We start from the raw sequence: 26101 nt of genomic DNA on the forward strand, positions 1-26101 counted from the left end.
GAATTGCTGATATATTTTCTAGCTAATTACAAAGTACTGTTTATTACAAAGACCTCAACAGCTGTCCAGGGTACTTAAGAGAGCACCTTCTTTTCATGAACTCTGCCACCTATCAAGATCATATGGGGAGGTCAGTTGCCACCAACTTGTTTGGTGGCAACCTGGGATCAGGCCTTCTCTGTAGCTACCGCAAGGCTCTGCAATAGGCTCCCTTTCAAGATAAGAACATCTCAGTGTCTGGTTGTTTTTTAAAAATTCTGTTTTAGATTAGTTTTAAATTGTGTACACCGCCTAGAGATACAGATCAGGCAGCATATAAATGATAGATAAATAAAACCCATGACATGTTTCCCTTGCATTCCTGGGGAAAAATAGTTTTTCTGGGAATTCTAGGGGTTTTTACCCCATGGCTGTGGCCATTGCTGGTCTGCCAGTTTAGCTCTGAACTGACCCCTCAGTGGTCGAATTGTGCCAAATTGCTTCCAAATCAAATCGGCCTTTAAAAATGTGTCTTCTGTGCCATATCACAAACTGTTTTTGAAACTTGCCCAGCGTTTCAAAGCATTTTGCTATGTGATGGGTATGCGAGGTTAACATAACAGAAATACAAAGGTGCCATGTTGCAGAGCACCAGTTTCAGGACACTTTGAACCCGGACCTTAACCTCAAGCGGCAGTACAGTCTCACTTGCATTAAGGAGACATCTCCAGGTTTAATTAAGATGCTGCTTTAAAGCTACTAAAATTAAGCCGAATGTCACATTCCTTAAGCTTCAGCGACACACTGAGCCAGGCCCAGCCATCTGGGGCTATTATTGTTATTATTATTAGTAGTAGTAGTATTTCTTGGCATTCTTCAAAGGACTTTCAAAGAATAAGAGATGTCTCCTACAAGCCAAAACGCCCAGTTGCCCTTCTTGAGCCCTGTGAATTAACAACAGAGGAGATAGTTATATTTTCTGTTGGGATCCTTTTGACATTAATAAAAAGGGAGTAGCAGGGAGCAGATGTGGTGGGCTGTTGAAAGTTGGTGCCTTCCCCTTTCTGCTACTAGAATCTGTACCCTGCGGCTGTTAAAAGAGGCAAAACAATCATAGCTGTTGGAATGGTGGAGAAATACAGAGGAAAAGAGCTTTATTCTCTATGCTTTTAATGCGCAAATTTTCAGCCAAGTAACAAGAGTTACCTCATCCTCCCCCCCCCCCATCAAATGTGTTTGGAAAGGTCCACAGTCAAGATTTTCTGTACTAGTATAGTAAGATAGAAAGTGCTTTTTCACTGCAGTTGCGTAGTAAATACTGGAACTCCCTAGAAGGCTGCTGGTTATCCTGTTATTGTACTCCCTCACTTCTTCTTTTCTTTCTTTAGAACATGTAGGTCATTCTGTCCTTTTAACTTGCAAATCAATCTTTTCCTAGATATCCACCAGGCATGGTGAGTGTGACTCCAGGTGGCATTCCAGCAGCTATGGAAGGCATCATTCCAGGAGGGATTCCAATTACCCACAATCTTCCGACAGTGGCACATCCTTCCCAGGCTCCATCTCCTAACCAGCCCTCAAAACATGGGGACAACAGGGAACACCCCAATGAGCAATAGCAGCTAATTTAAAGCACTCTAATTTGGGACCAAGAGACATTGGAAAAAGAACTACACACAAACTGACAGGAATTTGATACAAAATTTGTAAGGTTGATTTTGGACTGACGCATCATGATGTTCCAGTGTTAACTACAAAAAATATATATATAGGAGTCAAGACTTGGGGGAGAGAGGGGGAACCCATAAGAAGTCACCTGCTTACTGAAGCACTGAAAACTAGGATGTGATGATACATTACTGATCAGCTTCTGTTATTGTGTGTTTAAGTTTCCTTCATATTTACATCAATCACAAGAATATATATTTCTTCTCTGTCCCTTTGGGGAATAGCAGGTGGTTGAAATACCTGCCATTTAGAGCATGTCCAACAGTCCTAACAAAGCTTACATGATATTAAGAGGAAACCATCATGTGACTTCAGCCCTTTCCTTCCTCACGTACCTGGCTCCTCCTTGTACAGCCTGAGAAAAGTTAACCCAGAGATGGGGAGACATTTTTGCTTGTTGAAGTTCAATACCAGCCACTAATGTGTTGGAGGGCTGCTACTCAAACTTAACTACAGTCATGTAGGTCAGGAATCTTGGTGGGAGGAGGGGAAAAAGGCCCATATTAACTAGCTGCCTTTTAACCACACAAATGGATGCTTCTCCTACAAGATACACTTAATAAAGTAGCTGTACATTCAATAACATGTGCTGATGATGCAAAAATAAAGTGTTACGTCTCACATTTATACTCAAATATATTTTTCTCAGTTTTAAATCCACAGCTATTTTATTGAGTGGAAAAGTCTTGAGCTGGAAAGGGTTCAAGAATAATGTTGCATTTCCTTATGTCTCAGGAAAAAAAAACACTTTTTATGGTAACTTGTCAGACTGTATGAACAAAACCCACTTTTTTAGACATTGAAGTCTTCTTTTCTTCATGTGATATTTTATACAAGAACACTTCAAAAATGTGTTATTAGATGTGACTGATTTTAACAAATCCTATTAGATTTGTATCAACTAGTTACATGTTATATTCATAGTCTTTTGTGAATCATCGCCTTTTTGTTGAAAAAGATGGCCTATTCTGAGCCTTTGTATGGGTACATTCCTGTTTCTGTGATAAAAGTTTTAAAAGCTGTCCCAAACAGAAGAAGAAAAAAACAGAACCAATGGCTACCAGAAGTATGTTTTGTTTTAGTGTGTTACCGTTACTGTATTTGTTTATTGTAAAGGTGGACATATAGCGTTCAGTGCAGTTTTCAATAAAAAGTGACAATTTCTATAATTTGAGCTGGACCAGACCCTCAATGTCCTTGAACCTATTCAAAAGGAGAATCTACTTCCAGGTCATACAAGAGTCAACAATGCCAAACCGATTTTCCAGCATTCAACAAATACGGCAATGATTTATCCACCTCTCCGCTCAACATTCCCAAATGTAACCAATTCTGCTTGAGAGATGGGTAAGGCGGTCTAGATGATCAGAGTTCCTGGTGACTTGCAGCTTGTCAAAGAGATTGTATGTATAAATCAAGTGTGATTGTGTACCTAAAACGTCTCCCAATGAGTCACTCTACTATTAGTGGAAATACCTGCACCTATTTGAGGGTTATCATCCTAGTTTTCATGATACACACCACCAGACCATACACAACAGCTGGGAAACCACAAGACAAGCTCCCATCATTCCAGTCTTGCTCACCAACTGCCTTCCTCACCAAAACAGAAAAGTGTACTCAGGCAGCCCCTATTTATTTAAATGCAAGATTGTCCCAGTTTTCCAGCAGAGCCCACTTATTTTTAAACATCGTAAGAGAGATGTGAGGCAAACTCTGTTCACCCCAGATAGAATCAAGGGGGGCACATGCCTTCATACAACGTGTCCTGAGTTGGCAATAGAGCAAGAATGTTTCCCAAACTTAACAGTGGCTGAACCCAGGAAAAGCAGCCCATTGTACCCAAAATAGGATACTTGCAGCAACAATCAGTTCAGAAGAGTATTTGTGGAAGACAGTGGATAAGAGCAAGTTATAAATCAGGAAACTCAGACCTAACTCCACCACCACCACCACCCTCTGTACCAGAGGTGGTTCATTAGCAGGGGTAAGAGGGCCTATGCCCCCTCCCCCTACCAAACAAACAAGCTACTGGAGAAATACAAGCAGCCAGCAAATCCTCCAGCCCCTCCTCCTCGCCTATTGCTTCCTTCCTTGGTCTTATTGGCTGGAACAGCCTTACATTCAAGCTGTTCCAGCCAGTCTGATCCCTAGGGGGGCACCAGCCTTGCATCAACCATTCCTGGAACTAAAAAAATAGGTAGAAAACAGCCCCTGAAGCCGCCAAGAAGTGTATTTATTTTTACCCATTTCTTTAGTTCCCGGAGTGGTTGGTGCCAGGCTGGTGCCACCTAGGGATCAGACTGGCTGGAACAGCTTGATTAGCAGGCTGTTCCAGCCAATAAAACCAAGGAAGGAAGCAACAGGCAAGGAGGAGGGGCTGGAGGAAGCTCCATGCTTTGGAGGATTTGCTGGCTGTTTTTAAGTTTGAGTTTCTCTGGTAACTGTTTCTCAAAACAGTTTGTTTTGTTTGGTGGGGGATACAACTGGCTTTCTCCCCCTTGATTTCTATCTTTCTCCTTTTCTACTTTGTCTTGTGCCTTTTGGCACATGCCTTCTCATCCATCCTCCTGCCTTCTGCTTGCTCCCCCTTTTTGGCTTGCTCCCTCTTTTGTCTTTTGGCCCCTGCTTTCTCCCAATTTTCTGCTTTCTTCCTTTCCCCCTGCTTTCTGATTCCCCCATTTTGGATTTATTCTTTTTGCCCCTGCTTTTCTGCCTCCATGTCAGTGGGCTTTCCTCTACCAGCATGGAGGAAAGCACATGGGTGGGGGAAGGGCTCTTCTCTGCCCCCCTATCCCTAGTGTCCACCACCCACCACTGCTCTGCCCTACCCGGTCTGAAATACAAGGACATTACAGGACTTTTGTAAATATAAGATAATGCATGTCAAGCTCTTATCAGTAACACTTATTGATACACTGCAACCTTCAAAAAGTGGCACCAAGCCAACAGGCTCTCCTTCCCCCATAGCTGTAACCCTATGATGATGTTAATAAAGATCCAAGTGTACAATAGAAAAACTGGGTCCATCCATAATTTGCTATAAATGCATAAACAAGCTACGCGGACTTCAAATCATTGGCACTACAGAAATCTAGATAGATCATTTTGTCCTGGTTTGGACTACATACTAAATATACAATGATCATTCAAATAGTAATATAAAGCACTAAACACAGTAAAATCACCAAATAAACCAAGGCAAAAGAATGTTTAAAGACATAAAAATGAAGCACCCAATATATAATCTATTGAATGTACACTATGAGACCTGAAGATTGCTTATAAAGATAAAGGAAACAGAACAGTTCAAGTACTATACAAGTGGAGTCTGTTAATGAGAAATTATTGACCAGATGAGTTTTTACCTGTCCTGGCCTTCATCAGTGGTCTATCCAATGAGTTAAACTGGAGTGTATTATTTATCTAACACATTTATACCCCATCCTTCCAGTACTCTACTGCTTGGGGTGGTTCACAACATTAATAAAAAGATACATTGTAAAGTAAGACTAATAAAAGTTAACCAAGCTAAAACCAGGCTAGAAACCACGTTTATTTTTAAGTTCCAAAGAGATATTTTCAATTGTTCTTAAAAACACTTAGGGAAGGAGCAAGGCAAAGCTCTTCAGGGAGAACATTCCAAAGCCGAGGGGCCATAACCAAAAAGGCCATCTCTAGTCCCCACCATCGGATCTCTGTTAACTGCAGGGCCATGAGCAGGGCCTATGAAGATGAACAGAGGACCCTGGCAGGATCATATGGGCGAATGCAGTCCAATAGGTACCCTGGCCCCAAGTAGTGTAGAGCTCTAAAGGTCAAGACGGCACTTTGAATCTAGCCCAGAAGCAGACTGGTAACCAATGAAGCTGCCACAGCATGGGTAGCAACTCATGAAGCAACTTGGGCTTCATCGCTAAATCGGAATTTACCGACTTGCGCACCCTTCACCACATTTCATTTGCATCAATTGTCAGTACTTGCACTAATGCACTGTCCACTTGTACTTTGTTCAAATCCAAACAGTTTTCTTTATATCTACAAGCAACCTTCGGATCATATGATACAGAAGTGGTTATTTTTATATCTTTTTTTTTTTAAAGGCCTTGGTTTATTTGGTGAGATTTTACTTTACTTTACTATGTCTGATGTTTTAAATTATTTGAATAAATATCATTGTGTTTTAAGTACATAATTTGGCCCACGTTTAGAGTGCTTTGTTCATTGTATTGAGCCATGCTTATTTTGCTGTTGATCTGTTAGAAGATGTAATTATTTGTGACTGCAGACAGTGTTTGTGCTGGCAAGATTAATCTTTCCCACTCCCAGTGCACTTTAAAGTGAGTTGGTTATGAGGTAAGGCATAGATTCAAGTTTGGGGTGGAGGAGTGAGTGAACACGGAATATATAGAGACAAAAACTGAAAACAAACCATTGTTACAAAACTTGTATTTGTTTTGTTTTAAATTAATGGAAAAGCACATTACCAGCTTTGAACATGTCAAGGGAGTAAACTTCATAGCTGTGTCAATGATCCAACACTGCAATTATGAATAACTTACCATAGATACCAGTATAGAGCAACCAGGAGAAGGAACATTGGTGAGTTACAGAGAACATTTAGGAAGCCACACAAATGGAGGTGAAGTTATAGAACATTTACACTGGCATTAGTTATTTTTAGAAGCTGCTATTTTTGGAACTTTGTTTTTAAACCAGGCAGTGGCATTCCAGATAGGCATAATTAATGTTGATGAAAAGGAACACTTTAACAGGACAGTTGCATCTGAGGCAGGCTTTTCTACCACCAGTGAATGAACCAGGAACCTCTGGCACAAAATGTGGCTGCTTAGAGGCAATTAATGTCATATTACTTCCAGGTACTATAACTGCAAAACTTCAACTTAAAAACTCAAACCACGCTTTCCCTAGGAGGAGGCTTAAGTCACTTTTCAGCTCTGGAAGTCCTTTTAGAATGATAAATAGGATATAAGTCACCAGAGCATGTATATCACAGGGAGTATACAAAATGCAAGGTAAGTGAGAGAGCATGAGCCTACTGAAGTAGAGCAGAGCTTCCAAAAGATACGATATAATTAAAGAGCTACAAAAACGGTGGCAGTGGAGAGAGAAGGAAAGCCATATTGGTGCCACACCACTACTCTTCATTTTAGCAACTGACGTGTTCGTTCTTTTCTAAAGGGAAGAGGACAACAGGCTTTGCCATCAAAGCAGGCAAACCACTGAAGATAGAGAGAAAGAAATACAATATGGTGTACTTCAAACTGGAGGGGGAAACAAGTAACCACTACAGTCTCCAAGGCAGAGTAGCAGTATAGAGGGACTGATTAAGTGTTCTAACACAAGTTACTACAGAAAACTCAAAACCACTTGAAACTGTCCTTTTGCAACTTTAAAAAAAAAGTTACAGCAGAGGACACTTCCCCTCCTCACTGAAAAAAAACTTGGTTTGTTTTTTTAAGGACACAGCAGGTTAAACAGCCGATGCATTATTGCAATCAATGTTCAAAATGCAGCCACAACTTAAGAATGCACTGAGAATACAACTTAAGTAGGCATTGAGTTACAATCCCCCAAAAACCACAAACCTGCACTGATTACCAGGGGAATATACTGAGACTATATTACAAGAAATTGTTTGGATGTTGCTGCCTGACAGCTATGTGGACTATGAGCCAATAAAAATTCACACATTTTTATCCTGAAGGCAACCAAACACTCATTCAAATGGACTCCAAAAAACTTAGGCGATTTTACTGTAGTGGAATAAATGTGGCTAGAGGTTTAGCCATGTTATCTACTAGGTTTAAAGGAAACAAAACTACCAATAAGGTAAAGCTGTAGCTCACTAGTAACAGCTATTAGTGGTAACTTAGTATAACGACTCAATTTGGGATGTAACTTGTATTGCTTTAAGTAACTACCTCCTCCCACATAAAGCATGATCACCTAGGTTACTCCACTGGTTGGGAAAGCAGGGATTTCACTGTCAGGTGGGTAAGGGAACAAGGTATTAACTTTACCTTATGACTGTACTTAGAAAAACTTAAATTAGGATTGTACATTAAAGCAGAACCTGTTTAAGAAATCCGATTATTCTACTGCTTAGGAAATCTGACTCATCATGGGTAAACATGCATTCTTTTACCTGATAATCTCTGCATGCACCAAGAGAGAACTAATGACCAAAAATATATATATTTATATACACACACACATACACACTTATGCTTCTGTGTCAATGGTGAAAAAAGTTGTATGAATGAATTTCTTCTATAGTACTTTGAAGAAATTCCAGTGTAGAATTGTCACCAAGATTTTTAGAGAATATACTTCAACACCACCCAAGCCACATTTTAAGAGATAAAATTCTGCAGGGTTGTTTTTTGTTTTTGTTTTTTTAACTATGTAAAAATATGTGAGTAGGGCTTCCTTCCAAATTCTTATTCAACAAGGAAATCTATTTTGCAAAAGGTTCCCTGTCATTTCCACCATCATTCGTCTTCAAAAAGTGCTTATCAAGATCTGCTTTATGCATACAAAACTATTCAACCTTTAGTGTTTTAAAGTGAGGTTTTGGATAGGCTATATCCATTTAAGATAGCATGGCTAAAGTTATCAAGTATAATAAAAAGATTTTTCTACTGGAGAATATATTCTCAACTTATACTTTCAGGAAACTTACATATTCAAATGTGGCCACAATCAATCAACATGCAAAATATTCCAAAGTTTACATACCAAGAAAAGATAATATACAGTACTTTAAAACAACTTTAGAATGAAGGCTTTTAAGGAAAACTGCCAAAAGTGCTTTCTCACTCGATTTTAATGACCAAGGAGTGCTCCTCAGTGGAGGTTATTTTAACTTGCAGGGGGAAATGCTTGATAAAATAGTAATTTCTATTGTACAACTCACAGCAAGACCATGTTTGGACAAAACGCAATTCTCAGTTCAGTTTAAATGTAGCAAATTCCACACAACTGTTTAGCATGTAGAAGTCTCTGTTCCAGAGAGTTTGACATTTTAGATAGTTTGGAGGGGGAGGGGAACTATCCCAATAAATGATACAAAATATTAATGAACAGCAGAGAAGCCTTTACAGAAAACAAAGGTTCATTCAATCAAAATTTATAATCTTTTCCATAGTCTCTCCCAACGCACGTTTACATTTAATTTAATTTATTATAATGGGCACAACAGTATCTCAAATCTTAATAAAATAAACTTGTTCATACTTCTGGCTTACTCTGGATATATGGCATCAACAACAAAAAAAGCCACATGATCTGACTGGGGCAAGGTTAGCAAGATTTCATATAAAATGGTCTCTCAAGGAAGCGTGTCAGAATGCTTAAAAAGTGATGCAGAATAACCAAGTTTACTGTAAGTCTCAAAAGGAATGGTATCCATCTACTGTGTGCTTTTTAAGTGCCCTTATTCAAAAGAAATTTCTTCACTTATTTTAAGATGCTGGTAATACTTCCTATTACACAACTTTCTTATATGACCACATGCGGTACATTTATAGACAGATGTACAACTGGAAAGAAAAATGCTTTCTGTCTTGGTAATAAAATTAGGGTTTTTTGTTTTGTTTTTTACAAATGGTAGTCCAACCAACACAGCTGTCTTCACACATCGGATACACCTCTGAATTCTCCCTAGGCAGATTAAAAATCCTATGCAGGATGCTTCCTGCTACAATTGGGTCATTTTGTAACAAATTGCTAGTGCAGGCCCCAGACACTGGGGTCGTCACCACACATTGTATGCCTCCAGAGATCTCCATTTCATCACTCATCATCATCATCTTCATCTTCCTCTCCATCTGAAAGGGATGTACAGGGGCGGATTTGTCTATAACGGTCAAGCCATTTCTCCACCATCTGCGTTACCAAGGGATGGTTGCGGCGGCGAGAGCTTTTCTGCATAGCAACTAGGACTCCACCCTCCGTCACGCAACAGTCCAGCCACTCCCTGAGCAGCTTCTCTTGCTGTTCCTCATTCCCAATCTTCAAAGAGAAAACAAATACTTAGAGCATGCTTCGAGACAAGATTTGGTTTTTAAGTTATACATAGCAGACACAAATCATCAATAAAGACTGGTACTTTGCAACTTTCACAAACCAGAATGCCCAATTATTCCTTTGATAAACAACTGAGCTTCAAAATCCTACACATGGAATGAAAATCACACCTTTTCACTTTATGAAAGTTCATGTGACCAAACCACCAACACCATATTAACTCCTAATTGTCTCTACTAACTGGACAAAGAGGCACTTTTTGCAGTAGAAGCTTTGGTTGAAAAGCAGTATATAAATGTTTGTTGTTGCTGTTTTTAAAGTGGTGGCTCTCATATTTAGCAGCGGGAGAACAGCTTATCCTATTAAGCCTAGTCCAGTATCAGCAATAAAAACTAGTTTAACTACAGCTCACATAAGTACCATTCAACTGCCAACTACTTTATGAAAAGTAGTTCAAACAATGTTGTTAAACTACTTTTTTTGATAGTTTAACTACTAACAAGTAAACAACACCAGTAGTAGTAAACTACTTCACACACACACACACACACGAGATTACTTGCAGTTACCAGCAGAGGGTGTGGCAACCCCACCTTTCTGCTAACAGCTAGGCGCATGCTCTGTGTGTAGCATTCCTATGAGGGCATGCTGCACTCAGGGTATTCTAGGATATGAAGGCCTGGTCCACAGACGGAGCGAGGCCTCCGTGGAGTTTGCTTTAACAAGCTTGCCTTGTCTACCGATAGGTATGCGCTATGATGAGTACCTGGATTAGGGATCCTTCAAAGTAGAGGGGTGGGTTTTTTAAAATGAATCATTAAATACCGAGCTGCTTGGATTAGCAGCTCATTGTTAAGGGCCTTGATAGGGCATATGGTTTTACAACTATATGTTTTAAAACAGATACATATTGTTAAAATGAAATACAGCAACTTTGAGAGTATAATCTGGACATATCCCCTGAAAATCAAGAGAACTGTGAGTCTTTTGCTCCAATACACACTCGGATCCCTGTCCTGAATATCAAGATTGTCATGATTGTTTATTGAGACACACAAGTTACTCATTGTCAGTTATTGTCCCAGGAACCCCACCCATTTCAGCCTGCCAGCTACATATACATTTGTGATGGAAACCTCTGCCTTCCCTACTGCTACCCCAAGTAATTGGCTTGGAGAAACTGCAGGCTGAAACATGAGCCCCTCCAGGAGGCCTCAGCAGCAGCCTCCTTCAAGGGAGAGAGTATTAAATGTTTCTCTCTAAAACTAGTTGGTTGTGGTTATTCAGTGGTGAACACAAAACAATTTCCACACGAGGCATTTCATTCAATCCTGTTATCTCCTTGTGGCACATTTATATCTGAATTCAGCTATGCTGCCTGAGCTGCCAGAGTCACATGCGTTCACAGAAACGTCACACAAATGTGTTCCCTGTGTGTTCACACAAACGTCTCCATTTTCATCAGTGAAAGATTTTTGGAGGATACATTTAAATTTATTATTATGCAGACAGTTCCAAGAACTTCCTATCTGTGGCAAATACTGCAAATAGTCCCCTGCTAACTGGGCAAAGAGGCACCTTTTTAAAGTGGCATTCCTTTTTATTCAGCAGGGGGTGAGCAACTGGCCCTATCCATCCCTGGCACAGCATCCCTCCAGTGGCTGTTGCTGGTGTCTATCTTCTGTTGCTTTTTTAGACTGAGAGCCCTTTGAGAACAGGGAGCCATTTTTATTAATTAATTTCTATGTGAACCACTTTGAAAAAACTTTAATTGAAAAGTGGTATATAAATATTTGTTGTGTTGTATTGTAATAAAGTAAAGTTGTGCCTTCGAGTTGGTGTCGACTTCTGGTGACTACAGAGCCATGTGGTCTTCTGTGGTTGAAAACAGGAGGGATTTACCATTGCCATCTCCCACACAGTCTGAGATGACGCCTTTCAGCATCTTCCTATATCACTGCTGCCCGATATAGGTGTTTCATACCAGCGGGGATTTGAACCAGCAACCTCTTGCTCCCTAGGCAAGTTACTTCCCCGCTGCACCATTCGGTGGCTGCATTGTATTGTAATAAATTTTAATTTTTAACCAGGGAGCAAAAAATGGAGGTACTTAAAAAGTAGTTGAGTTGAACTACTTTGAAGTAGCTACAAAAGCAGTTCTAATTACTTTCATTATCATGTATAACTAGTAGTTCAGCTTTTTTTTTTTTAAGGTAGTAGTTCGTAAACGAGTTTTAAAATAATTAGTGCCCATCAGTGCAAAGCATCCCTCCCAGTGGCTACTGCTGGTGTTTCCCTTGAGGTTGTGTGTGTTTGTTTAGGAAGGGTATGTAAACATTCCAGATAAACGTTATATTCCTCTTCCATAAGGATACAATTACATGGTTAAGTGGTATAAAAGAGTCTTGAAAACATTTGCACACATCCCCACTTCCTAGTTACAGAAACCTTAGCACCCTACATCACATCAACATTTAAAATCACATGGTGGCTTAAGAGTTATTTCTGGCTGAAAATTCTCTGCAGACTTTCCTCAAGGTTCCACTGCTGCCACCATACACACACACACACACACACACACACACACACGGCTAACACATCATTCCTCCCCTCACTCAGAGTCCATTGTAAGGCAGTGCTTTGCCATTTCTATAGGCCATCCCCAGCATTCAGGATCTCCTTTGGGACTTTGAACCGGCCAACAATAATGGTACTGAAGTAGTCCAGACTGCTAAATATTTCTTACCTCTTGAGCAGACAGAAAGTGAATGTGCAGCAACTTCCTTTCACTGTCAACCAATGGTAAAAAAGTAATAGTAACATCATCATCAGTGTTCAAGTTAGCACCAGCACCTCGATTGCCATAGCCGTCATTTTCCATGGCAACCAAAGCAGAGAAGTGGCCCCTTGTGTAGCCCAGAGCAATCGGGCTTTTCCAACAAAAGCTCTGTTCCCATAACAAAGGCAAATATACACCTGAAAAAGAAGAGAGGGTGGTGATAGGAGAAAGGCAATGGTTTGCACACTAATTATTTTCTATGAAAATTTTCATCTGATTATAGAACAGTGTCAGTTAATGGAATCTCCCAATGCCTTCCACACACATCTGCAGTCTTTCAGAGAAACTTCAACAAAACAACTAACCTAGGAACATGCCCTGCCTTGAGGGAGCTTAAACATAGCAGCGAGCAATACAAGTACAGCCCAGACGTAGCATAGCAACCTTTCATAGAGGAACAGTATCCATTTGTACATGAGGTTGCCTTCAGCATTTCTCCCAACCAAGAGAGGCCAAGGAGCCTCTTGCAATAAGTCAGCACAATTCCCATTTTAAGTCCACAAAGATGGATGCTTGGCAAAGTATTCAAGTCTTTGCAATAGTTAAATTATGGCACTATGTATGCTGAACTTTTATATTTCTATAAAATGGACCGATTCATTTCTCCATCAGTGTACACTGCATGGATTTACAACAAGTGAACTGATTCATTGCAGCATCTTATGCTGAATGTATTTCCAGCTCTGTGTACTTTGGCTTCGGGAATGCAGTATATGTATACAAGGTCTATTCTTTCACATTAGTAGTGCGTGTCCTATTCTTCATCAAATGGCCTCTGTATAGTACGGTGGGGATCGGTTTGCTTTATGCATATTCCAAACCATTATTTTAGAAGGAGCATTTGCATGCAGAGAATGTGGATCTACAACAGGCCTTGTCATCAGATTCTCACCTGGTTGCCTGTGACAAGCATAAATTGTCTTCAGGTGCTCAAGTGCAGCCTCACTGCCAAGATGAAGCATGCACAGGCAGTAGCCACCACAGCACTTCAGCAAGATAAACAGCACACTGTGGCTGTCCTATCTGCATGGCTTCCCCCTGCCCCAATCAGGCACAGAGAAAGAAGTGGAAGCAGCAACAGTGGATTGATATGTGATGTTTCCTCACGGGGGAAAGCCACACCAAATTATGGCTACTGCTGCCATGATTAGGCTCCCTTTCCCAAACTCTGGAACTGGTTTAACTTTCCAGGGACATTTCCTGTCTTCTCACCTTAAGGCTAAGAAAGAAGCCACATTAGCCATTCTGCTACTTTGGTTCCACCTTTTGGTTCCCTCTCATTTGTTCAATAATGCATGAGAGTGCTATGCCACAGACTGGGGAGGGAGAGAGAAATCGCAGCTAGATTCTGTCACTAGCATTGGGCTCAGACCTCTGCGCTAGTGCGAGGGAACCACAAATAGATTCAGCCCTAACACTCAGCCCATGAAATGATGCTTTGGAACAGCCATTCATGATTAAGCAGTAAGAGAAAATTGGAAGGATAAGCACAAAACATAATGAGACATGAACACAGACGAGCATCTACTGGAGACCATGCTAATCTTGTTCCCGAGTCTTCAGCAGTCTCAGAATATTTCCATCTTTCCCAAACCAGCAAAGTATAAGCTTTGTAGAAAAACAGGAAAGCGGAGATTCTCAGGATTCCTGATTCCCCAAGTTATGCCACATGTTCATTAAGTCTGTGGAATATGATCACCACTGATTATGCACACACTACTATAAGCATAAAATTACTATTTCCTAAAACAGTTGGGAAAGGCAATTTTATTAGCTTTCTCTAATGTCTGAAACAATTAGAGATTGGTGGTATAAATGAGGGGAAAAAATTTTTAAATTAAAATCTTTAATAAATATTCCTAAAAATAAATTGGAAGAGCAGTATCAGTTAAATTACAGAATAGCTACCCAAAGGTTTTGACAAGGGTACAAAATTACACTGGAAATCTATGATGACCCTTCAATGCAAGGGATTAAACATAGTACACATATTTAGGCAACTTAAGGTCATACGCTTTTAAATTTTCAATGTTAGTTCTACCAAATTCCCTGGTCAGTTAAGCACACTCAGTAATCTAAATTTGTTACCATGGGTACTCTTTCAGTAAAGTTTTGAAATTTTAGTTTCTAAGTTTTCATAAGTGCTATGATCTTGCTCACTTTTCAGGAACTTAAAGTTACCGCTAACCAGCAGTTAATTCCATTTTACTCCAAGTCAAACCACAATAAAAGTACAGGTGGCCCTCGTTACTCATGGTTTCGCTATTCACAGATGGTTCTTATAGACCTGGTTTCTTTATCTGTGTATAAAAACAGGCTAGAATTAACCTATTCATGAGTTTGAGCGGCTGGATATGATTTCCAGAAATGGTGGTCAGAAATGACCGTCTTTTTACAGTGCAGAGCCATTTGGTGGCTTTTTAAAAATTCCCCCACAATTTTTCACAGAAATCAGTGGAGTGGGGGGGCATTGCTGGAGAGCAAGGTACAGTACTCTATTTCTCTTATTTCTGCCTCGTCTCTGCTTTTTTAGACCTTTTTTGTGTAGGAATCCTGGATTCCCATGGGGTAAGGTTTCGTTATTAGCAGTTTCCATATTTGCACCTATGGGCAAGAACGGAACCCCCGCAAACAACAAAGACCACCTGTACTTCACGTTCTAGAAACCAGCCAAAGCCTTTAGGAGCTTTTCTTTCAGCCACTGAAAGTCACAAGGTTTTCTTGCATCCCCAAACATGCTTTCCTATAACTGTACCATGAAATTTGCCAAACAGGGAACCAAGGTGCTGCCAGATGCCTCTTTCCTATGACAGTATGCATCTTTTCATGCTCTAATTCCCAATCTTTCAGAATGACTGCTCCAGTCTGACAGCATACTTTCAGCTGGTTCTCAGGGAAACTTTGAATACATACAAATAATCCTGCTATTTCTCTGGTATGAACCAGTTAGTTGCAAATGATTTCTGTAACAGTGACTACACTTTAATATTAGTAGTGTGCATGGTTCGGTCCGGGCACACTGTTACAAACCTCCGGACCAGATCGGCAGTCCGGTGGTCTGGAGGTTCTGATGGGCGGGGGCATGTTACTTTAAGCGGGGTGGTGGTAGTACTCCCCCCCCCCACTGCTGCTCTTCCCCCTCCGGCGCTGGTCCGTTTAAGCATCTTCTTGGGGCGGCAGAGTTCCTCCCTGCCGCCCCTGCCCCCGTCGTTGTTCCTTAAGGTTTAAAAGAGACAAGTGCTAGCGACGCGCATGCACCCTGCACGGCGCGCACACTCATCTCTGACGCTGGCGCGTGCGCGCCACTAACTCTCATCTCTTTTAAACCTTAAGGAACAACGACGGGGGCAGGGGCGGCAGGGAGGAACTCTGCCGCCCCAAGAAGATGCTTAAACGGACCAGCGCTGGAGGGGGAAGAGCGGCGGGGGTGGTGGTGGTAAGTACTACCACCACCACCACCCGCTTAAAGTAACAGCCCCCCCCCCGTGCCGGACCAGGGGGACTCCGGACCCTATTTAATATTTCATTAATGGAATTCCCCAATTGCTCAGTTCACACTCTACAATCATCCATGCAAGACCCTCTCTCGGGATGTTTGGGGCAGATTTGTATGTACTCAGTTACTGTATAACTAGTCCTCAAAAATACCTGAGCAGATGTTTCAATCCAGATATTTGAACCAGAAATTGCAGTTCAGCACCTGATCTTATGAAGAAGTGGCAACTGCAGGAATATGCAATAGCTTCTCCTGCTTCAGTGTTATAGACTCCTATCCTTGCTGAGGAAGAAAAACTATTCCAGGAAAAATCTTTGACTAAACAACAGTACCCAATATAGCACATATTGCAGCATTCAGCAATAGAAGAAACTTGTTGTCTCTTTTCTTTTTGACACAAGCATTTTATTATTGATTAAATATTAGTGTGTTTTTAAAATGACCTGATTCACAACATTTGAATTTAAAAACAAATGTCAAAAAAACAGGTTGCTCACCTGTAACTGATAATCTGGTAGAGATCCATCGACATCCATAAGAAGTGGGTTCTGCGCCTGCACAGATACCATGAGGTAGCTATGCCAAAGCTTGTCAAGGTGTCCTGGCCCTGCCCCCACGCTCTGAGCGTGCCATTTAAGGTGGACAGGACGCATGTTCCTCAGTTCTTGGACAACCTCCGTGGAGGGCAACCATCCAGGTGAGCAGCTGAGTTTTTTGTGAGCAACAAAGAGCAATCCATGGCAATGCAAAAAGAGTTAAGGGCTGCACACCCAAATACATAGACATACACTACTGCAGAGGGGAAGGTAGGGAGAGTCTTATGGATGTTGATGGATCTCTACCAGATCATCAGTTACAGGTGAGCAACCTGTTTATCTGGATCGAGATCCGTCAAGATCCATAAGAAGTGGGTGTTTTGCAGTAGTGGTTACTGCAACACCCTCTTCAAAACACTCCTCCCAAAATTAGCCTCTGCAGCAGAGCGCACGTCTATGGCACAATGTTTCATGAAGGGAGTCTCGGAGGACCAGGTTGCTGCTTTGCAGATGTCCATAAAAGTCACTCCTGAGAGGTGTGCAGCCGGGAAGCATGTGCCCTGGTTGAGGTGTGCCTTGATGGCTTCCGGTGGGGCCTTGTTCTGAAGCTTATACATGAGCAAAATGAGCTCCACTAACCATCTGGACAAACGTTGATGTGAGATGCATGTGCCCTTGGAGGAGCCTGCATAGGCCACAAAAAGGCACATTAAGGTACAGAAGTCCCTTGTGCATGCCAGGTAAAACAGGAGTGCTCTGCGCACATCGAGTGAGGTCATGGATCTTTCTAGAGCAGAAGAAGAGTTCCTAAAGAAAGTTGGGACAACAATGTCCTGGTTCAGTTGAAAACTGTACACCACCTTTGGCTGAAAGGCAGGGTCCAAGCGCACCAGGACTTTATCTTGGTAGAATCTAGTGTATGGAGAGTCAACCCTAAGAGCCACGAGCTCACTTACACATCGAGCTGTGGTGATGGCAACTAAGAAGGCAGTCTTCAAGGTGACTAGTAGCAAAGATGCTGCTGCCATGGGTTCGAACACAGCCTCAGTGAGCGTTGAGAGAACCAACGAGAGACTCCAGCGCTCCACGGGGGGCTTAACTGGAGAACAGACATTTGATAAGCCTTTCAAAAACGCCTTACTCCTTGGGAGAGAAAACAGAGTCGTGCCATCTGAGCCCAGATGCTGAGATGAAAGAGCAGCCAGGTGGACTTTCAATGAAACATTAGCCAGTCCTTGAGCCTTTAAGGAGGTGAGGTACAGCAATACCTGTTCGTACCTGTGGAAACCAAGGTTGCCTTGGCCACCACAGCGTCATCAGGATACAATATACTGGAGTTGAAAGAAGACAAGCCACCACTCTGGAGATTACTGGCTGAGGGGAAAACATGTATGGTGTCTCCTGGGTCCAATCCAGTTGGAAGGCCTCCCCTAGGGACTGTGGGTCGTGTCCTGCCCTGGAACAGAAGCGGGCATACTTCGAATTTGAGGAGGCCGCAAACAGGTCCACTGTTGGTTGAAACCAGCGGTCGAAAAAGGGGGTTATATACTCTGATTTGAGTTCCCATTCGTGTTATTTGTCCTGGAGGAAGACCCAGCTGAAGTTGTTCGCCAGGATATTGTCCAACTCCTTGATGTGGACAGCCACTGGTGAGACCTGGTGCCAGATGCACCAGTGCCACATTTGGACACTCAGGGCACAGACAGCGGGACACTGTTCTGCCCTGGCGGATGATGTAAGCCAAAGCTGTCATGCTGTCCAGTTGTACTTGGACAAACGTGTGCTGGAAGAGCAGCAGGAAGGCTTGTAGTGCAAGAAAAACAGCCAGCAACTTGAGGAAATTGATGTGGAGCTGGGCTTGTTGTGGAGTCCACTTCCCCTGGGTCTGGTGACGCCTGCAATGCACTCCCTAACCTTGAAGGGGGGCATCTGTTGTCAGCCAGACTGATGGAACAGAGATTTGAAAGAGAACCCCTTCGAGAAGATTCCTGCGCTCCCTCCACCAGGAGAATGAGTCCAGGACTTGGGGCAGAACTTCCAGATGCTTCCACTGGCTGTGCCTGGCAGAGTGAAAGACAGACAGGAACAATATCTGCAGTTTCTTCATCTTCAAGCGCGCAAAGCAGATGACTGTATTGCAAGAGGCCATGAGACCTAAGAGACGTTGAATAGTAAGAGCTGACTGTACAGAGGACTGTTGGCAAAGTCCCACTAGGTCTCGAATGTGGACATACCGTTCCTCCGGTAAATATGCTCTTTGGTGCTCTGTGTCCAAGACTGCCCCTATGTAAGTGGTCACTGGAACCAGTTCCAGGTGAGATTTGTTCCAATTCACCTGGATGCCTAGGTGCTGAAGAAGGTCCAACACACAGCAGATGTGCGAAAGTAACTCATTTTTGCTCTTTGAAGTCAAGAACCAATTGTCCAAATAAGGGTAAATCAAAATTCCCAGTGTTCTCAGGTGGGCAATTACTGGTGCCATACACTTTGTAAAGACCCTTGGGGTGGTGGACAGTCCGAAGGGAAATACATTGTACTGGAACACTAGGCTTCCTACAGTGAATCGCAAATACTTTAGGTGCTGAGGTCTGATACTGACGTGAAAGTAGGCGTCTTTTAGGTCCAGCGTCGCAAGCCACTTCTCCCCTTGAAGTGGAAGAATTTGTTGCAACGCCATCATCTTAAACTTCCTGAGGTGCACAAACTTGTTTAAATGGTGGAGGTCAGGATTTGAAAGTGGAGATTGTCCCGACTTTGGTTCGGTTTGAAAAGGTCTCTGATACTGGGAGTATGACTTTCAGTAATCCCATCGATCTTGGCAATGGAACGGTGGACGCTGCCTAGTAAAAGTGGAGCGATATCTCGGCTGCTAAGTTGAAGGAGGCCTGACTTTTAAGGTTTTTTGATGTGAACTTTGATTTCTTAAGTTGTCCCATCGTTGAATCAGTTGCCTCACTGAAAAGACCAGAGCCATCGAAATGCGGCATGCGGGCCTTCTATCTTGTCCCGCATATCGGGCTGTAAATTGGTAAAGCACAACCAAGCATGCCTACAGAGAGTGATTGCTGCTGTCATAGAACAAGACTCGCTCTCAGCCAAGTGCTTGACGATGCTAAGTAGTTGTCTGGTCAGGTCTCTCAACCTTTCCAGAGTATGGCAGAATTTCTTCCGAAACTCATCTGGTGACAAAGTGTCCAGGTCTGTAAGTAAGCCTTCCCAGATGCTGTGACCATATTTAGCCATACAGGCGAAGTAGTTAGCAACCTTGATGGAGAGGCATGAGGTCGAATATACCTTTCTCCGCAGGAGGTCCAGTTTCTGGCTCTCTTTGTCAGGTGGCACCTGTAGCATTTGTCAGGTGGCACCTGTAGCACACGTGTAGCATTTCCCAGATTTAGAGGTGGAGGCGCTGTCTATCATTAAACTATTAGGCACAGGATGTTTGTGAAAACAGGCATTATCCTTGTCCAAGATACAATACAAGCTATCAAGGCGCTTAGATGTCAGAGTGGAAGTATGGAGAACTTCCCAGGTGCACTTGGCAGCTCGTGTTATGACAGGAAGCATTGGCAAAGCCACTGGTGCAGTAAATTGGGTCTGAAGCATGGAATTATAGACGGGGTCATCTATAGTGGCAAATTCAGAGTGAAGATCCAGACCCATAACCCATCTGCTATGCCTTGAGCTCCTCGTTAGGTGAGACATGTCATAGGAGCCACATCCATTGATGGCTCTATGATGATTTTTTCCTCTTCTGAATCCGACTCGAAATCGGACGATCCACAATGGTCTGAGTGTGAGGCTGGCGGTGAAGAGGGAACTAAAGTTTGAGTCTCTGCTGCAGTGCCCTGACAGGCAGGCAAACGTATCATAGAGATCTTAGTCTGGGATGCTTGGTGTCCCAGAGTTGCAGAAGGAGTCTAGTGACACAAGGACGACATGTGATGGTAGTCAACGTCACAGGTGGCAGAAGTTGAGAAACAGGTTTCCATAGCCTAGTCAATTCATGAACATAGGATGTCGCCAATAAAGAAGAACCCATAGGCTGGGCTGATGCAGACACGTGCACCAAGAGAGAGGACTCTGTAGGTGAGCAGCGGATAATGCAGGAGATGGACAGGTGAATGAGGATGGTGGAGCCTGGAGCTCTGCTTCCAGCGGGAGAAAGCCCAAGAACATCAACGGGGTGCTCAATGCCGAGTCCAGCAATGTGAGCAGTGTGTTGGTTTCCGTTGGAACGAGACTCACAGCAGCATCGGCAGTGTCACCATCGTAGATGTTGAAGGTAGGAAGTGGTGGTCGGCACTGAGGAGAGACTTATCTGGATACTGAGACCACCAGGGTATGCAGCATAGAAAGAGAGTGGCTTGCAACCGCCAGCGTCTAAGGAGAAGAAGATGATATCGGTGTCTGAGTCGGTAAGAGAGAGCGGGCTCTCGGTACCGTGGATGTCGATGTTGAAGGCGGGTTTGTAGACATTTGTGTTGACATCGAAGACTCGGCGTCAATTGATAGTGGCATCATAAGGGTAGCGTCATCAGCTCCCGGAGTCAGGGGGGGAAGCTGAACTACCAAGGGAGATGGAGTTCACTCCACTGTCAGATCGATGAGCTTCCGGCGTTTCCCGTTCGGTGTCGAGACGTGCGCTGAGCCTTGGCATTTAGAAGGTGTCGATATCGAGGACCATTCCAAGGATCCCAGCTGCAGCACAGGCTTCAAAACCAAGGTCGATGTCAAAGAGCACTCAAAAACTCACAAAAAATTCTCTGAGAGAAATACGAGGAACTTCCTGACTATTAGCAGACAGATGTCTAAATGCAATGGTGGTCGGTAAAGAACTGAGGAACATGCATCCTGCCTGCCTTAGCATGCTCAGAGCGCGGGAGTGGGGCCAGGACATCTCGACAAGCTTCAGCATAACTACTGCATTGTCTCTGTGCAAACATAGAATCCCATTTCTTATGGATCTCGATGGATCTTGATCCAGATCCATAAGTTTGAAATGAAACATATGCTATCAGAAATATTATATATAATGTTCTTCTATATAAGAAATTATATATATATAATTTCTTATATAGAAGAACATTATATATAATATTTCTGATAGCATATGTTTCATTTCAAATATATATATACACACACACACACACACACACACACACACACACAAACTGTGGATATGTTGACAGAAATATTAGCTTCATGTGGAAAACAAATCAGAGGAAAAATATCTAATTCTTCAGGGTACCAAAAATACAATAAGTAATGCATTACTGTGAACCTCCTACAAGACACAGGCACTGGAAAGTCATTCCAAGTGCCAGACCCAACGGAAAACCATACTGTGTCTCACCAGGATTATCCACTGACTCCACCTTGTAATTCTCTATTTTATACCCTGTAACCAGGCTGTGCAGTGTACCCAAATGCTGAATATTTATGACCCGACTAACCAAAAGGTATCTAGATATTTTTGATCTCATGAAGAAACATTCCGCTGTCCAGTAACTACCAGTTTTTTTCTGGAAAATTCTAGCCTCTTAAGTCTTCAAGGAAGTAATCTTGCTTCATGTCCTTGAGTGTATAGAGAACTAAACTGAAATCAGTTTCACCATTGCCCCCTTGGCTAAGTGGAATAGTTCTGAGGAGCAAAAGGCAAATGAGCTGCAGGATCTAGGATTCTGAATTGCGCTCCTAGGTAGTACCAAAGCTCTACCAGAATGTTTTAATTGTTGCAGCTGAATGCATACTTGCTTACAAAGTGTATGAAACTTCATCTAAATATGTCTTTTTTGTGACTTTTATATCCATTAAAGCTCCTTATTTAAAATTCATTCACCCTGGCCATCAGGGCTCCAGACATAGTCTGAAGGGAATTAGCTGAAATTTCTCTCATCATTTTAGCCCAAGGGATAAGATGAATAAAAATTATGATAAATATTTATATAACATTTTTCAACAAAAGTTCCCAAACACACAAATAAATAAAATGGCAAAAATGGTGGCAAGATATGCTAAGAAGATGGTGCAAAGTACTCTCTGATGTTCTTGCTGTACATCCCACAAATAGACATTTATTGTGGAAGACAGACTGGGAAACCAAGGCCAGAACAATGATATGTTTCTACTTACACTGACAGTAGACACAAGGAGACCAGATTCAAGCAAGTTCAGAAAGCAGGAGACCTATTTTCAGTTTGGCACATTTCACTTTGTTGTGGTGTTAAGCGTGCTGCCAAGTGCACACTCACCTGACCAAAAGCCGTTTTTATGCCCAGGTTAAGAATGAAGAAGCCTGAACACATTGTCCCCCTTCCCACCATGAAAGGGGGAAGGAAAGGGAGAAAAAACAACTGCCTGCTTCTTTTTCACTCGGCACTATGCTCCTAAACATCACATTTTTCCTATTGGGTTTACATTACCAGAAACAAAATGCAACAAGAGAACAAATGAAGCTGCCACAAGGCATCTGCACTTGATCCCAAAAGCACAACCTTCATTCTACAGCACATAACAGAAGACAGAAAACGCATGTTCACCACCCAACAATTCCAAGATGCACTATGGTTTCTGATATGATGGAAAGACAGTTCAATCTTGTCAGTGATCACCCAACTACAAGCCAGCTAATATGATTTTGCACTAATGCAGCTAGTACAAAACATACAAAATCATGGGAGAAGCCTTCCTGGATAACTAATTCCTTACAAAGTCCTTGAACTCTGAAGTTATTCTACATATTTCTCTGCCAATTCTTAAAATAAAACACAAATCAGTTTTGTAAATGAACATGCTAAGCAGTATTTAAAACATGTATTAATCCTTTCACTCTAACTGAACATATAATGCAGGTCTCCTGCAAGCAACATATTACAAAGAAAACCTGTTATCTATAGTGAGAACAACTGAACATGAATCAAGTATTATATATAAATTTTCTGCTACCTCTTCAAAGCGTTACCTTCCACAAAAGCTTCTCTGTAAAGTTTTTTTTAAAGTTAAATTTTGTTTATTATATACACTGCCATTATCATGCTTACCTTGAAAACGGGTATATCCTAAAGTTTCTCCCCGGAAACTTTTATAATATTTTACTCCATAAACTATAATTGGTCTTCTAAGAATATGTGCAAGTACAAAAATGTGTGTCTGTTCCAAACTTGCTCCAGGCTGCATCAAAGAGAAGGATATTTGAAACAAAAACATCATTTATCAATTAAATGAGCTTTTGATTTCAGAAAAGTTTTCATGTAATTGAAATTCTATTGGCATAATGACCCATCATTTAGATGCTAATTATTACAGCAAATTGTTTTCAGAGTGGTTTGTATTTTGAGAAATTTAATTACACAAATTAGACAAAACATCCTTGTGTTGGACCAAGAGATATACATACAGATCAGCAAAACAATCGCCTTTTTAGAACATATTTCACCATTAAATGCATGTACAATCTTTTGAGATATACAGGTGGAATAGAAATACAGCTTCTAATAAATGCAAATATCTTTAAGCCAGTATTAATTGGAGAAATAGCTCATCACAAAATTCATTTCAAGTGTACATATTTTCGCCTTCAGTATATTACAGATTGTCACAAGTGGCAATTTTTAATAATTAAGTCTAAGCCAGAATGCCAGCTTATCTCATGAATTCTAAACATATATAATCATTTCAAGTGCTGACATTTTTGTGATCAAGCTACAATCTGAAGTATCTGTGTATTTACAGCCCTAACATACATAAGATACCTTTCAGCCTGCCTGGTTTAAAGTTGTGGACTTGAAAGCTTCCATACTTCTTCCAAACTAAAAAGTTAAATTTGGATTAAAGGATATCACTCTCTCACAAGTTTCCATGTCTAAGTTATTGTATAATGCTTTGTGCATTTTGAATAGAAAAGCTTCTGTAAATAACTCTCATTATTACTACTAATTAAATTTGACCAAAACATTTTGAAGTCTTGGGTGCCATTTCTGTACTACCAACAGAGACCATTACATTGAAGCTGCATTAGAGTTTCTATTCCCGGAGGTCCTTCTCACTTGTCTTTTACTTCGTTTCACATTTTGGTAGTCTTGCTCTCAATGCAACTGTTTATTTTGTGACATCTGAAAATACCCAGAATGAAGTCATGATTAACACTAGCCAAGCACATTATGCTCAATGGTAATCTGTGATGCTTCAGAACAATTGTCTAGTGAAAAACAAGGGGAAGCTGTGTGATCGGTTGTGAGCCTTTGCCCAGATTCATTCATTTTCCTTAGTTAGTTCAGTCACCCGACCACAGCAGTCACTGTTAGAGATTGGCATTCACCCAGTACACCCAAGTGGAGATCCAAGTAGGACTGAAAGAGTCCAACGAGTCCACTACATCCAAGTTCAGATATGTGTACTGAACTTACACTGAAGACAGAACTGAACCCAATTTTCTCCCTTCCACTGAAATCCATGGGGTTTACACATTCTAAGTAGGGATGTGCACGGAACCGGTTCCATGCATTCCCGGGAAGACGGGGGGGGTTCTTTAAGGGGCAGGGGAGGCACTGCCCTACCTGCCAGCCCCCACCCCACCGCGTTCTCCCCACAGGCACGTGGGACTGCACTCTGCACCCCGGTCAGTGAGGCCATGGCACACACATACACACTGGCCACTTCTGTGGCGACGCTGACCAAGAAGGAGGAAGGGATGCGGCAGTCCCGTGCAGCCGCTATTTGTGAGAACGCCAGTGGGGGGGGGAAGCAGTGCGGCGGGGGCTGGTAGGTAGGCAACGCCTCCCCTGCCCCTTAAAGAATCCCCCCCACCCTCCAAACTGGCTCAAATGCGAGTCCACATAACCAGTTCAGTGCTTCTAGAATGGAGCGCCAAACGGCTCAGTGCACATCCCTAATTCTAAGCATTTGTTTAATCTAGGGTTGAGGGAAAATGGTCCTCCTAAATTCGTGATTCCACTCACAGGTAGTGACAAGGAGGGACATTTTAGCTATTTTTCACAGGAAGGGATAGACTTGTGCCAGAAATGGCTAGTAAGAGCACAATCTCTCTCTCTCTCTCTCTCTCTCTCTCTCTCTCTCACACACACACACACACACACACACCCCGCTGCCACCCTTGTGAAACAATTTTTATTTACAATCTAAAATGAGCTACAAAGTTTAACACCAAAAAAATTCAGAACCAACTGGATCATGACAGTCATTTGTTGTCTTTAAGGGGCAGGGGAGGCACTGCCCTACCTGCCAGCCCCCGCCCCACCCCCACACAAAACTTAGCTACCGTACAAGTTATAAATTGGTTTAGATCAGAATGTAGTAACGTGATATAAAACCCATCCAAACTACTTGGATATTTCAACAATAGGGGAGTGATATACTTCATGTGAGAGTCTTTATAGAAAGAACAATATAACAAAATGTGCTGTATAGTTGCAATTGCCTCCAACCAGTGTTCTGTCTAATTTTTTTTCA

The 26101-nt window shown here is 42.0% G+C and overlaps 2 protein-coding genes across 10 annotated transcripts in view; one reads left to right on the forward strand and one right to left on the reverse strand.

Moving 5' to 3' along the window:
• CTBP2 (C-terminal binding protein 2) overlaps positions 1–2876 on the forward strand; it is a 305305-nt gene extending 302429 nt beyond the window's left edge. For all 7 annotated transcript variants that reach the window (XM_053312945.1, XM_053312946.1, XM_053312944.1 and 4 more), the window contains one exon: positions 1418–2876. In XM_053312945.1, the coding sequence (XP_053168920.1) occupies positions 1418–1598 (181 nt within the window). In that variant the 3' untranslated portion in view covers positions 1599–2876. The remainder of the gene's footprint in view (positions 1–1417) is intronic.
• A 3263-nt stretch (positions 2877–6139) lies between these two features.
• ZRANB1 (zinc finger RANBP2-type containing 1) overlaps positions 6140–26101 on the reverse strand; it is a 91913-nt gene continuing 71951 nt past the window's right edge. For all 3 annotated transcript variants that reach the window (XM_053312949.1, XM_053312948.1, XM_053312950.1), the window contains 3 exons: positions 23674–23803; positions 12506–12735; positions 6140–9744 (listed from right to left, as the gene is read on the reverse strand). In XM_053312949.1, coding sequence (XP_053168924.1) covers positions 9526–9744; positions 12506–12735; positions 23674–23803 — 579 coding nt within the window. In that variant the 3' untranslated portion in view covers positions 6140–9525. The remainder of the gene's footprint in view (positions 9745–12505; positions 12736–23673; positions 23804–26101) is intronic.

The sequence above is a fragment of the Hemicordylus capensis genome, chromosome 3, assembly GCF_027244095.1.
Source record: "Hemicordylus capensis ecotype Gifberg chromosome 3, rHemCap1.1.pri, whole genome shotgun sequence".
Classification (NCBI taxonomy): Eukaryota; Metazoa; Chordata; class Lepidosauria; order Squamata; family Cordylidae; genus Hemicordylus; species Hemicordylus capensis.